This window comes from Chiloscyllium punctatum, chromosome 12, assembly GCF_047496795.1.
Source record: "Chiloscyllium punctatum isolate Juve2018m chromosome 12, sChiPun1.3, whole genome shotgun sequence".
Taxonomy (NCBI): Eukaryota; Metazoa; Chordata; class Chondrichthyes; order Orectolobiformes; family Hemiscylliidae; genus Chiloscyllium; species Chiloscyllium punctatum.
In genome coordinates this window covers 18137502-18150372 of record NC_092750.1, presented here as the reverse complement: position 1 = coordinate 18150372, position 12871 = coordinate 18137502, and the positions used below count along the sequence as shown (strand labels likewise).

Here is a 12871-nt window from a genome sequence, read left to right as displayed (position 1 = left end):
TTCCTGTGCACTAAATAAAGTCTGACGGCTGCTGAGTCATGGAGATCTACAGCACACAAACAGCCACTTGACTGTTCTAATCCCATTTTTCTGGACGTGGCCCATACCCTTGCGTGATTTGGCATCGCAAAGTGCACATCTAAATACTCCTTAAGTGTTATGCGGGTTTCTGTCTCTATGACCCTTACAGGCAGTGAGTTCCAGACTTAGTCGGAGTTAAAAATAAAAGAGCAATTTAAAACAAAAAAAACGGTACGGATTGCAGCATCTGCAGTAATTTGCCCCAACAATTTGAAGCAGTCACTTATTGATGTTTGTTCCCTAAGCAGTTATTTACTCAATAAATCAGCACTTCACTCCCCTTTCTGACTGTGCACATGCCGCCACCACCACTTTTCATAATCAGGGGGGGACACGGGGGGGATAGAGCGGGGTCACTGGCACTTGTGATACGGATCGTGTGTCCCGAGGAAGGCACCCCTCCTTCTCCGGCTCCCTGAGAGAGCCATCTGCAAACCGAAGCAAGGACAGTGCAGTTTTGAGGGCGAACATCATTCAGGCAGGAGTTCGGTTGGTGGCGAGCAACCGAGAGGAATTTTCAACAAACAAAAAAAGGAAACCGAAACTCACTCACTCTGTGAAGCAGCATCTCAGAACCTTCACAAAGCGAGGGCTTTGTAAGAGACTGACGTCTAATTAATTTTTTTTTAAAAAAAGGTTTGATGTAGCATTTTATTTTCTGGTACTTTATAATCGCTGCAGAAGAAACGCTTGTGGGGAGGGGCGATTTTGTTTTTAACAGGAGGTTGTGGATCTAACATCCGAATTAGTCAGTCTTGGAACTGAATGATAACTGTCGCTGGAAACACAATTGTTTGCAGGTAAGACAGTGGGAGCAGGATGGAGTCCTTTCAAAACGCCGACTCGGTAAGGAGTGACCAAGTGACTTTTTTTTTATTTCAAAAATATACTTTATTCATAGAATGATTTTATGGTCTGTACATTTGATCATGCCATACATATGTCCATATTTACAAACACAGATTCGACTTTATCCTTGTCATTTACAATCCTGTGCATTTTTCAATCTTGTGCATATACATATATTTGGCTGAGGCATCAGCAGAGCCCAAAAAAAACGTCTGTATGGGCCCCCTGTTCTTCTTTAGGCAGGCCGATCTTACACGGTGGTCTTTCCCCACCGCGCCTTGGCGGCAGCTGCCCCAAGCTTCAGCGCGTCCCTCAGCACGTAGTCTTGGACCTTGGAATGTGCCAGTCTGCAACACTCGGTCGGGGTCAACTCCTTCAGCTGGAAGATCAACAGGTTTCGGACCGCCCAGAGAGCGTCCTTCACCGAGTTGATGATCCTCCAGGCGCAGTTAATGTTCGTCTTGGTGTGAGTCCCGAGGAACAGGCCGTAGAGCACGGAGTCCCGCGTCACGGCGCTGCTCGGGACGAACCTCGACAAGCACCACTGCATTCCTCTCCAGACTTCCTCTGCATAGGCACATTCCAGAAGGAGGTGTGTGACAGTCTCGTCCCCCCCGCAGCCACTTCGAGGGCAGCGTGCGGTGCGGCATAAAGTGCGGCATAAAGAGTCCGGGCGTGCATAAAGGATCTCACAGGCAGAGCCCTTCTCACCACCAGCCAAGCCACGTCTTGGTGCTTGTTGGAAAGTTCTGGCGATGAGGCAAGTGACAGAAACTTAAAAACCTTCGCTTTGTTTCTCTCCCCACAGACACTGCCCGACCTGCTGAGTTTTCCCCACCACTTTATGTTTTTATATCCATGGCCGGATGTAAACAATGAAGCAAAACTGTGTTAGAAACAAATGATGTTATGTTTCTAACGAACATGTGCTATTAAACCCCATCAGTCTTTGTTTACTTAATGTTTGCAGTTACATCCGCACAATTGATACACTATGCAAATACTCTCTATGAAATTGTGACAAATGTGCTGCCTTTTCCATAATTCTTCAGTTTCTTTCTGTTCGAACAGAGATCTAACTACAAACAGAAGCTGTGAAGATTGATTCATTGAAGAGTCAGATATCAGCCATGATCCTGATTAAAGCAGTAATCGTTCTATTACATGCCTGCACTTTGACCCTGGGACAACAGCTGAAGCAAGCAAGATCTCCGATTACATCCAACAAGCCATTTATAACTGTGTGGAATGCTCCAACTGAGGCCTGCCAATCCTTGTTTGGTATTGATCTCAATCTGGGAATATTTGACATAATTGCAAATCAAAATGACTCCTTAATTGGACAAAATATCACCATCTTTTATGACAATAAACTGGGCTTTTACCCCTATTACACAGCAAGTGGTGTTTCTGTAAATGGGGGCGTCCCACAGAATGCCAGTTTGAAAGACCATCTTGCAAAGGCCCAAGTTGATGTGGAAAAGCTAATACCTTTGAAAGACTTTAGCGGATTGTCTGTCATTGACTGGGAGGCTTGGAGGCCTTCCTGGATAAGGGACTGGGCTCAGAAAGACATTTATCGTAAAAAATCTGAAGAGCTGGTGCGAACAAAACATCCTGATTGGCCTGAGAGTCAGGTGCTTGAGCAAGCACAAACTGAGTATGAACAAGCTGCCCGTGATTTTATGGCATTGACATTGAATATGGCAAAAGGCCTTAGGCCTGGGGGCTTGTGGGGCTACTATGGCTTTCCCTGTTGCTATAACAGTGTCGTTTCCAAAAATTACACTGGAGAATGTCCAGATATCGAGCTGGAGAGGAATGACCATCTGATGTGGCTCTGGAGGGAAAGCATGGCCTTGTATCCAAGCATCTACCTGGATCGTAAACTTCAGTCAACAGAGAATGCACACAAGTTTGTTCATTATCGAATCAAAGAGGGACTCCGACTTGCTCAGCTGGGACCAAATCACAGCTTGCCTATCTTTCCCTATGCTCGGATTGTGTACGCCAACACTACAGACTTCCTGACTGAGGTAATCTGCATGGTTTTCAGCTTTCTAATAGGAAGGCTCTTGTACCAGGCATGATTCAGTGCTGCCAAGTTCGAAGTGCACTTGCCGATCAGAGTTAATCAGTGATGTTGATGTCTATTGTACAATCCACGTGCTGGAAGCACTAAATCACCTCAATAATCCCACATATGCCTGTGTCTGAAAGTAGCATAGTTGCCCAAAACAGTCTATGCATAGAACTTTTCAACTACAAAGATGAGAAGCTGTGGGCAGAGTGACAACGGATAGCCTTTCTGCCTTGGGCACAATTGACGTTTCTCGGAAAGAATTGAATCTAAATAGCATGCGTTTTTGAAATGTGACGTACTATTCTCAACTTCCCTGCAAACTCCTATATGAAACGCACAATTTGCCATGAATGGGCATAATTGGACAGTGTTTTAAAATGTAGTCTTATAGATGAAATAAAACTATGCCTTAAAAATATTGCTAGATCTATTTAAGAGTGGAAACTTGATAAAGTTTAATTAGTACGTCATTTATATAAATGATTTGGATGTGAACACATGAGCAATAGTTCATAACTTTGCAGATGACACCAAATTGGAGGTGTAATGAACAGTGAAGAAGGTTACCTCAGAGTACAATGGCACCTTTGTTGAGATGGGCCAGTGGGTTGAGGAGTGGCAGATGGAGTTTAATTTCAATAAATGTGATGTGCTGCGTTTTTGGAAAGGCAAATCAGGGTAGAACCAATACACTTAATGGTAAAGTTCTGAGAGATAATGCTGAACAAAGAGACCTTGGAGTGCAGGTTCATAGTTCCTTGAAAGTGGAGTCACAGGTAGGAGGCTAGTGAAGAAGGCGTTTAGTTTGCATTCCTTTATTGGTCAGAGCATTGAGTATAGGAGCTGGGAGATCATGTCGCAGCTGTACATAACATTGGTTAGGTCACTTTTGGAATATTGCATGCAATTTTAGTTTTCCTGCTATAGGAAAGATGTTGTGACACTTGAAAGGGTTCAGAAACGATTTCCAAGGATGTTGCCAGGGTTGGAGGGTTTGAGCGAGGGGGAGAGGTTGAATCGGCTAGGCCTGTTTTCCCTGGAGCATTGGAGGCTGAAAGGTGACCTTATAAAGTTTTATAAAATCCTGAGGGGCATGAATAGGGTAAATAGACCAGGTCTTTTCCCTGGGTTGAGGGAGTCCGGAACTAGAGGGCATAGGTTTAGGGTGAGAGGGGAAAGATTTAGAAGGGATCTAAGGAGCAGAGGGTGATATGTGTATGGAATGAGCTGCCATATGAAGTGAAGGCTAGTACAAATACAACACTTAAAAGGCATCTGGATGGGTATATGAATAGGAAGGGTTTCGGGGATATGGGCCGGATGCTGACAAATGGGACAAGATTAATTTAGGATATCTGGTCGGCATGGACAAGTTAGACCAAAGAGTCTGTTTCCGTGCTGTACGTCTCTGTGAGTCTACAGCTGGAAGAGGTATCCAGCATCTTCAGTTGTTACTTTACTGCTTGTGAGAAGCCTGACATTGAGTTACTGAAAATACTTTTTAAGAAATTTGCAAAACTGTTTTCCAGTTAGATTGGGTACAGTAGTCTTTCAAAGCTCTTTTTTTAAAAAAATTAATTCAATATCTTTAAAAACCTATCAATCACTGTCCTTGTGTCCAAAGCAGGCAATCTTAAATTTCAAAGTGTTGTCAAAGGTCCAAAGGAAATACAATTAGTGGAAACTACAACTGATGTTTAATTCAATCTTTTGGGCATGGCCAGTTTTGTGTATGGGACCTGCTTCTCGTTAAATGTTTTTAAAACCTGATTCAAAGATCGTGGAAAGATTTGTGCTCCAGTTGATTTGCAATTTAAAATTCTGGAATCTATTGTGCTGGTTTTGATGATATCTGGATATTTGCCCCAAAAACAAACTGCCACAATTGATTAGAAAATTCAGTCCTGTGCGTTTCTGAAAATATACTTGAAGAATCTCCAAAGGAGATGTATAATTGAGCTAAACTGACCTCAAACTTCCTAGGTTCTCTGCAGAGAATGATCAATTTTGATTGACGTCGGGGCAACTGTGTTAGGTCAGAACAAGGGTTACTGTTCCTAATTGCTCACCATTGATTATTTTTTTTGGATGTACATGGACTGCAACTCTCTCGCCACTTGGCTGTGATGCCCTCCAAAGTGAATAACCTACCAACAATCACTGTCTAAATTCTGTGTGAAAATGTGTTCTAATAGTTAATTATGCTAATGGTTGAAAAACTGGAAGTGTGGTGAAAGAAAAAGCTGAGAGCACAAGGCTGAGGTAAGTGAATACATAGCCATTCAGCTTCAGCATGGAAATCTAAATAAGGCACCGCAGGAGAAAACATATTCAGACAAACCGTTGGGTGAAGAGGCCCTAGGAAGATCTAGTTCAATAAACTGTGATGAAGGCATGACCAGAATCTTAAACATGTCACCATTTTGTCTGTTCTACAATTTTTCAGATTGACTTGGTCCACACAATTGGAGAGAGTGCAGCAATGGGAGCTGCAGGGATCGTCCTTTGGGGGAACTCAGATTATGCCAAATCTCAGGTAAAACAATTTCATTATAATTATAATGAACAATTAGAGCACTTACACTTTGAGCAATGTTTGGTATCTTTTAAAGCCTATTTTCCTAGGTTTTAAACATCATTGATCTGAGAACAGTTGGACTGCTTTCTTGCATTTCATCCTTTTTGTTACTGTAAACACGGTGTCAGTTGTAGTCACTGCAGAACCTTCCCCTCCACCCCCACCCCCCACTTTACTAATTGCCACAAAGCTGAGGGAACAATCTTGGTTCAATAAAGAGTACAGTTGGGCATGCCAGGAGCAGCACCAGGTACGTCTAAAAAAAAGGCGTCAGCTGGTATTGTGACAACACAAGCAGCAAGTGATAAACCAAGTTAAGTGACCCCACAACTAATGGATCAGGTCTAGGCTGTACAGCCCTGCCACAACCAATTTAAAAAATTGGAAGAGGAGTCTCCAGAAATATTCCCATCCTCATTGATCGGCACATTAGGGCAACAGGTTCTGTCTTTTATTTATTTATTTATTTATTTATTTACTTATTTATTTATTTACTTTATTTATTGTCACGTGTGCCGAAGTACAGTGAAAAGCTTTGGTTTTTATTTGTGTTAGGCCAAATCATTTCCAGCCAGGTGGCCTGAATGAATGATCCATCTCGGCCTCCTTCTGAAACTTCCTGATCTTCACAAGAGTCTTCAATGGACTTATTCACTCCATGGGATATTGAGAAATGGCTGAAGACACTGAATGCTGCAATGGTTATAAGCCCAGATAATATTCTAAAAGGAGTACTAAAGACTTGTGCTCCAGAACTAGCCGCACCCCCATTCAAACTTCCAGACGAACTAAAACACTTGGCAACTACCCCACAATTGAGAAGGTTGTCCAGGTACGTTCAGTTCACAAAAATCCAAACCAGCTAATTACCATCCCATTAACCAATTACCATCTGATTAGTCTCAGTCATCAGGAAAGCGATGGAAAGTGCTATCAACAGGTGCTGTTAACTGGCAACTGCTCAGCAGCAACCTGCTCACTGATGCCTGGTTTAGGTTCCACCAATCAGCACCTGACCCCTATTACTGACTCAACATGGATTGAAAAGCTGAACTTGTTGAGCTGAGAGTGACCACTGTTGACAAGACAGCATTTGACAGAGAATAGCATCCAAGGCAAAACTGGAGTCAATGGAGATCAGAGGGAAAGCCAAGTCGGAGTCATATGTAGCACAGCGGAAGATGGTTATGATCCTTGAAGGTCAGTCATGTCAGGTCCAGGGCATCATTGCAGGAGTCCTTCAATGTAGTGCCCTGGACCCCACCATCTTCAACTGCTTCAATAAAAATAAAATATTGCAGATGTTAGAGATTTAAAATTTTTAAAAAAGCAAGTGCTGGAGAAACTCAGCAGGTCTGGCAGCATCTGTAGAAATAGGAAAATGTTAACGTATAACTTTGGAAGGAAACCGGACCATCCAGTGGAAACCCATGCAGACTCTGGAAGAACATGCAAACTCCGCAGAGACAGTCACTCAAGGTTTGAATCAAACTGGGTTCCTGGTACTGTGAGGTGTTAAACATTGAGCCACTGTACCACCCCATCTGTGCAAACAAGGCACTGGGTGATTTGAGGGGGTGGGAGGCGTAATCAAAATGGTTCATATTCTGAAGTTTTTGAATTAAAAATGTTGAGTCCATAAGAATGTGAAGTCCTAGGGAAAGATGTGGTGCTGCTCCTGTACATTTTCCATTGGCTTCACTGGAATCCTGTAGCACACATAGGACAAAAATGTAGGCATAAAAACAAGATGATGTATTAGAAAGTTGCAGTTAACTACTTTGTCAGTGACCTTACCACCATAAGATCAGAAGTGCGGATATTCACAAATGATTGTACAAAGTTTACCATCATTTACCACTCTTCAGATACTGAAGCAGTTCAGATCTAAATACAACATCTAGGCTTGGGCTGATAATATTTGCCTTCATGAGGAACAGATGATGTTCACCCTCGACAGGAGAAAATTATCTCCCCTTGATATTCAGAGTTATTACCATCGTTGAATCCCTCATATTCAACAGCCTCGGGAAACCGTTGACCAAAAACTGAAGTGGATGAGACATATACTTACAATGGCCACAAGAGCAGGTCAGAGGGTGGGTATTCTGAGGCAAATAACTTACTTCATGACTGCCCAAAGCCTGCCCACCATCTATATAAACCAGGAGTGTGTCTGGATACTTTCACTTACCTGGATCACTTCAGCTCCAGCAATATTCAAAGGCTTGTCACCATCCAAAGCAAAGAAGCCCACTTGATTTGCACCCCATTCAACATCTTAAATGTTCCCTCTGTCCACCATTATCAAACAGTCGCAGCATTGTGTACTACCTACAAGATACGTTAGAGCAACTCACTCAGGCTCCATTAACAGCAACTTCTACATTTGCAGCGTCTGCCAGATTTGCAGCCATTACCATCTAAGCGGACAAAGATAACAGATGTATGGAAATGCCACGACCTGCAAGTTGCCCTCCAAGCCCCATGCCATGCCAACCTGGGACTACGTTGCTGCTCCTTCACTGTAGTTTGGGCCAAAGTCCAAAAAATTCCTTCATAACAGCATTGTGGGTGTGTGTACATCTCTTGGGCTTTAGCATTTCAAAAGGACCTCCAGAAAGACTCACCACCACCTTTTAAAGGGATGAAAAATAAATGCTGGCCTAGACAATGAACCCCCACACCCAATCAGATAATATATAAGAATATATCTCTGTCTTTAATGAGCTTCAGTTGAACAATTCGAAATGAGTACTCAGCCAGAGAATCATAAAGATGTACAGCACAGAAACAGACCCTTGGTCCAACTGGCCCATGCTGACCAGATATCCTAAATTAATCTAGTCCCATTTTCCAACATTTGGTCCATACCCCTCTAAACTTTTCCTTTTATTCATTCAAGGAATGAGGGCGTCGCTGGCTGCGCCAGCATTTATTGCCCATCCCTGATTGCCCTAAGGGCAGTTGAGAGTCAACCATATTGCTATGTGGCTGGAGTCACATGGAGTCCAGACTGGGTATGGATGGCCATTAGTAAACCAGATGGGTTTTTCCAACAATCAACAATGGATTCATGGTCATCATTAGACTCTTAATTCCAGATATTTACTGAATTCAAATTCTACCATCTGTGGCAGGATTCATACCTGGGTCTCTGAAGTAACAGTTCAACGATTAATACCACTAGGCCATTGTCTCCCACAGATGCCTGTACCCATCCAGATGCCTTTTAAATGTTGTAATTGGACCAGCCTCCATCACGACCTCTGGCAGTTCACTCCATACACTCCCTACCTTCTCAATTATGTAATATGATTCCATACAACTATTTATATAAGTTCATAATTCACAATAAGAATCCAGGCATCAAGCTTCACAATTCGAGCCTGACTGGTTTACTTGAAATAACACATACCGGTTTGATCTCTACATTCCAATAATACAAGCACTAAACCACAATATCCAAAAAGCAAATAGTATGGATCAAAACACTTATATTAATGTCCGCTAATCTCTCCCAATGATTTTGCCATGGTTACATGGTCCAGTTAAGCTCATTATTCATTTTTCTGCCATTAATGGTGACAAAGCAACAAGTACCAAGTCTACATGACATTGATGATTGAGTTTTCCATTCCTTTAAATACTCCTTGTTTCCAAAGTGTCCTAGTTCAAGAGAATTGAATCCCGAACTGAAAGTTGTTTTCACTGATTCCAAAACAAAGTGATCTCGGGAAATTATGAAATCATACTTCACAATAACAATCACAACCTACAAATGTTGTCTCAGTTCTCTCCTACCCATAATTTCTACTAATTGACAGCTAACCCTCAGCCAGCCTCAATTTTGTAAATGTACCCATCAAAAGATAAGTAAGGAGCTAAAGCTCATAGAAATACACACTAGAAATGTTGAAAAATAATAGATCTTCACTTGGGTTTTAAATGCCTGAAGTTTGAAGGAGTTCAGTAGCCTGATTTAGCTTCGTAAGCACTGGGAAAGTGTGTACAATGACAGACAATGCAATCCGTAAGTTCTGATTTCAAAACAGGATATAGGTCCATGAGAATCATGGCTATTTAGATATTCTTCCATCTACTTTCTACCTCCACACTGTTAATATGGAGTGCAATTGCCTAGTGGTATTATCACTGAGCTATTAATCAGGAATCTCAGCTAATGTTCTGGGGACCCAGGTTCAAATCCTGCCACGGCAGATGGAGGAATTAAGGGACCAATGATGACCTTGAAAACCATTGCTGATTTTTGGAGAAACCTATCTGAATTGAATTGAATTTATTGTCACGTGTACCGAGGCACAATGAAAAGCTTTGTCTTGCGAGCAATACAGGCAGATCACATCGCTAAGTTGCATAGATAAATAAATAATATGTAAATAGTGGCAAAAACAAAAAAAACACAGGTACAGGCGAATGTTAAGATTTTGTACGTCCATTCAATATTCTCACAACAGTAGGGTAGAAACTGTTTTGAAACCGGCTGGTGCATGTGTTCAGGCTTCTGTACCTTCTCCCCGATGGTAGAGGTTGTAGAAAAACATTGCCAGGGTGGGATAGATCTTTGAGAATGCTTTTCCTTGACAGTGAGCCTCTATCTGGTTCACTAATGTTCTTTAGGGAAGGAAATCGGTCATCCTTACCTGGTTTGGCCTACGTGTGACTCCAGGCACATATCAATGTGGTTGATTCTTAACTGCCCTCCAAGCAATTAAGGATGGGCAATAAATGTTGGTCAGGCCTAATTCACCCATATCCCCTGAGCAAATGAGAGAAAAACAGAGTGGCAGAGATTACACAATACCATTCCAATTTACCAATGAAGTTAGCACCTGCATCTGTGGAAATACCATTGCCTAGTATAAATGCTACTTCCTACAACCCTTAACATTTAACTGCAGTTACAAAAGAAGCACAAAATCCGATTTCAATAGTTGGTTGGTGCACTCTCATGCTCTGGAATAAAATGATTCAGAATGGAATTAACTGAGCAGCTGCCTAAACAATGATTTCTCAGTCTCTGTTTAATCCATTAGACTATTGGAAGACAAAGGAAATGCATTTTAAGAAGCAAGATATATCATTAATAAAATGTTTTCTTTCTTGTTTAGGAAGCCTGCCTTGCTCTGAAAGCATATATCAATGAAACATTGGGTAACTATATTGTTAATGTAACAAATGCTGCAATTATCTGCAGCCGATTGTTGTGTACAGACCATGGCAGATGTGTGCGAATGAACAAAGATACCCACTCTTATCTGCACTTAAACACCGACATCTTTAGAATAGGAGTGAATCCTTCAGGTGAAGGCCTAGCATTTTTCCTGCAAGGACAGACAGCTGAGAAGGACATGAAAAAAATGGCTGCCACATTTCATTGCCACTGCTACAATGGATGGACAGGGGAACACTGTGAGATCACAAATGGATAGACCGGTGATGCTGTGTAACCTTTAATGCGTGCTTAAAGTGAACAAATGCCAACCTGCAGTTATGGCTTACTTTCATTTTGCTTGGGTTTACCGTCGACGAAGTAAATATCGAAAATCCTATAAATACTCAGCAAGTCTGGCAAAAAAAAATCCAAAGAACTGCAGACACTGAAAATCAGAAACAAAATTAGAAATTGCTGGAAACACTCAGCAGGACTAGCAGCATCTATGGAGAGAAAAAAGGGCTCATATTCCAGTGACCTTTCTTCAAAACGATCTGGCAGCGCAGGTGAGAAAAAACAGCGTTCTGTCGTAGAGTCGTGCAGCATGGAGACAGACCCTTTGGCCCAAACTGATCCATGCCAACCAAAACGTCCATCCACGCTAAGCCCATTTCCTTACACTTGGCCCATATGTTTCTAAAGCTTTCCTCTTCATGTATTTGTCCAAATGCCTTTTAAATGTTATTAATGTTGCCCCTCAGGTTCCCTTTTATTCTTTCCCCTCTAACCTTAAACTGATGCCCTGAAGTCCTCAATTCCCCAACCCTGGGAAAAAGACTGAGTGCATTCACCCTATCCATGCCTCTCATGATTTTATATATTGCTATAAGATTCCCCCTCAGTCTCCTAATCTCTAAAGAAAAAAGTCCTAGTTTATCCAACCTCTCCCTATAACACAGACCCTTGAGTCCTGGCAACATTCTTGTGAATTTCTTCTGCACTCCTTACAGTTTAATAACATCCTTCCTATAGCAAGATGACCAAAACTGAACACAATACTCCAAGTGCAGCCTCACCAACGTCCTGTACAACTGCAACATAACTTCCCAACTTCTAAACTCAGTGCCCTGACTGATGAAGGCCACTGTGCCAAAAGCCTTCTTCACTGCCCTGTCTACCTGTGACCCCACTTTCAGAGAACTGTGCACCTGAACTCCAAGGTCCCTCTATTCTACTCCACTCCTTAAGACCCTACTTTGAAACTCTTATCTTGATTTGACTTTCCAAAATGCAAGACCTCACACTTTTCTGTATTAAACTCCATTTACTGTTTCTCACCCCACTTCCCCAGCTGATCAAGGTCCTGCTGCAATTGCTGATAACCTTCCATATTGTTTATGATACCACCTACTTTAATGTCATCTGCAGACTTTCCAATCGTGCCTTGTATGTTCTCATCCAAATTATTGATATAGATAACAAACAGCAATGTGCCTAGCACCAACCCCTGAAGTATGATGTTTCTGATGTATTAGCCTTGATTTTCTTTCTATAGGTGCTGCCTGATCTGAAATGTATAACCAGCATTTTATGTTTCAACTTCCAATTTCCAGTACTTGCAGTGTTTGTGTTTGTATCATACACACATAGGAACAAACAATTTAGGAGCAGATTTTGGCCATTCAGCCCCTCAAGTCTGCTCCGCCCTTCAGTAAAATCACAAATGATGTGATTATTCCACATTCCCATAAACCCCAAAGATTAGGTTCATTTAGGATTTGCATCTGGAACACCCTGCACCCAAAGTGAGAACTTAGACCAATAAATTTGCTTTCCTCTGATGTCATCAGCATGTACAGAATAAATATTCAATAAAACACTTTTTCCCACTAGTTGATTCTTTTTGTATTAAGCTGTTACTATTGTGTTCTAGTCTGGTAAATTAAATAGAATATATTTTTGTTATTTTGATTCAAAGCACATAGGTTTCATTTCCTCCAAGGATGATCCATTCAGTGATGGAGCTGTACTGTGGTTACTTGAGCTCCTCCAACCATCTGCCTAAATGTGTTATTCTGTTCCAATGAAACTTAGATTTTTTTTC

At 41.8% G+C, this 12871-nt stretch overlaps 1 protein-coding gene across 3 annotated transcripts; it reads left to right on the top strand.

The window, feature by feature from the left end:
- The first annotated feature begins 421 nt into the window (after positions 1-421).
- On the top strand, positions 422-12648 carry LOC140483643 (hyaluronidase-like). Of its 3 annotated transcripts, none has more exons than XM_072581960.1 (4): positions 422-717; positions 2002-2966; positions 5460-5549; positions 10724-12648. In XM_072581960.1, the coding sequence occupies exons 2-4, from the start codon at positions 2061-2063 to the stop codon at positions 11042-11044; spliced, it is 1317 nt and encodes a 438-aa protein (XP_072438061.1). In that variant the 5' UTR covers positions 422-717; positions 2002-2060; the 3' UTR covers positions 11045-12648. The 3 variants fall into 3 exon arrangements, with proteins under 3 accessions (XP_072438061.1, XP_072438059.1, XP_072438060.1); XM_072581958.1 differs by having other exon boundaries at positions 422-881; XM_072581959.1 differs by having other exon boundaries at positions 422-927.
- Positions 12649-12871: the final 223 nt, after the last annotated feature.

What these genes read in the sequence shown, in the direction of transcription:
- LOC140483643 (XM_072581960.1), top strand. Translation starts at nt 2,061, where the DNA reads ATGATCCTGATTAAAGCAGTAATCGTTCTATTACATGCCTGCACTTTG. An exon ending in CTACAGACTTCCTGACTGAG is followed by an intron (nt 2,967 to 5,459) that starts GTAATCTGCATG and finishes ACAATTTTTCAG; the next exon opens with ATTGACTTGGTCCACACAAT. An exon ending in CAGATTATGCCAAATCTCAG is followed by an intron (nt 5,550 to 10,723) that starts GTAAAACAATTT and finishes TTTCTTGTTTAG; the next exon opens with GAAGCCTGCCTTGCTCTGAA.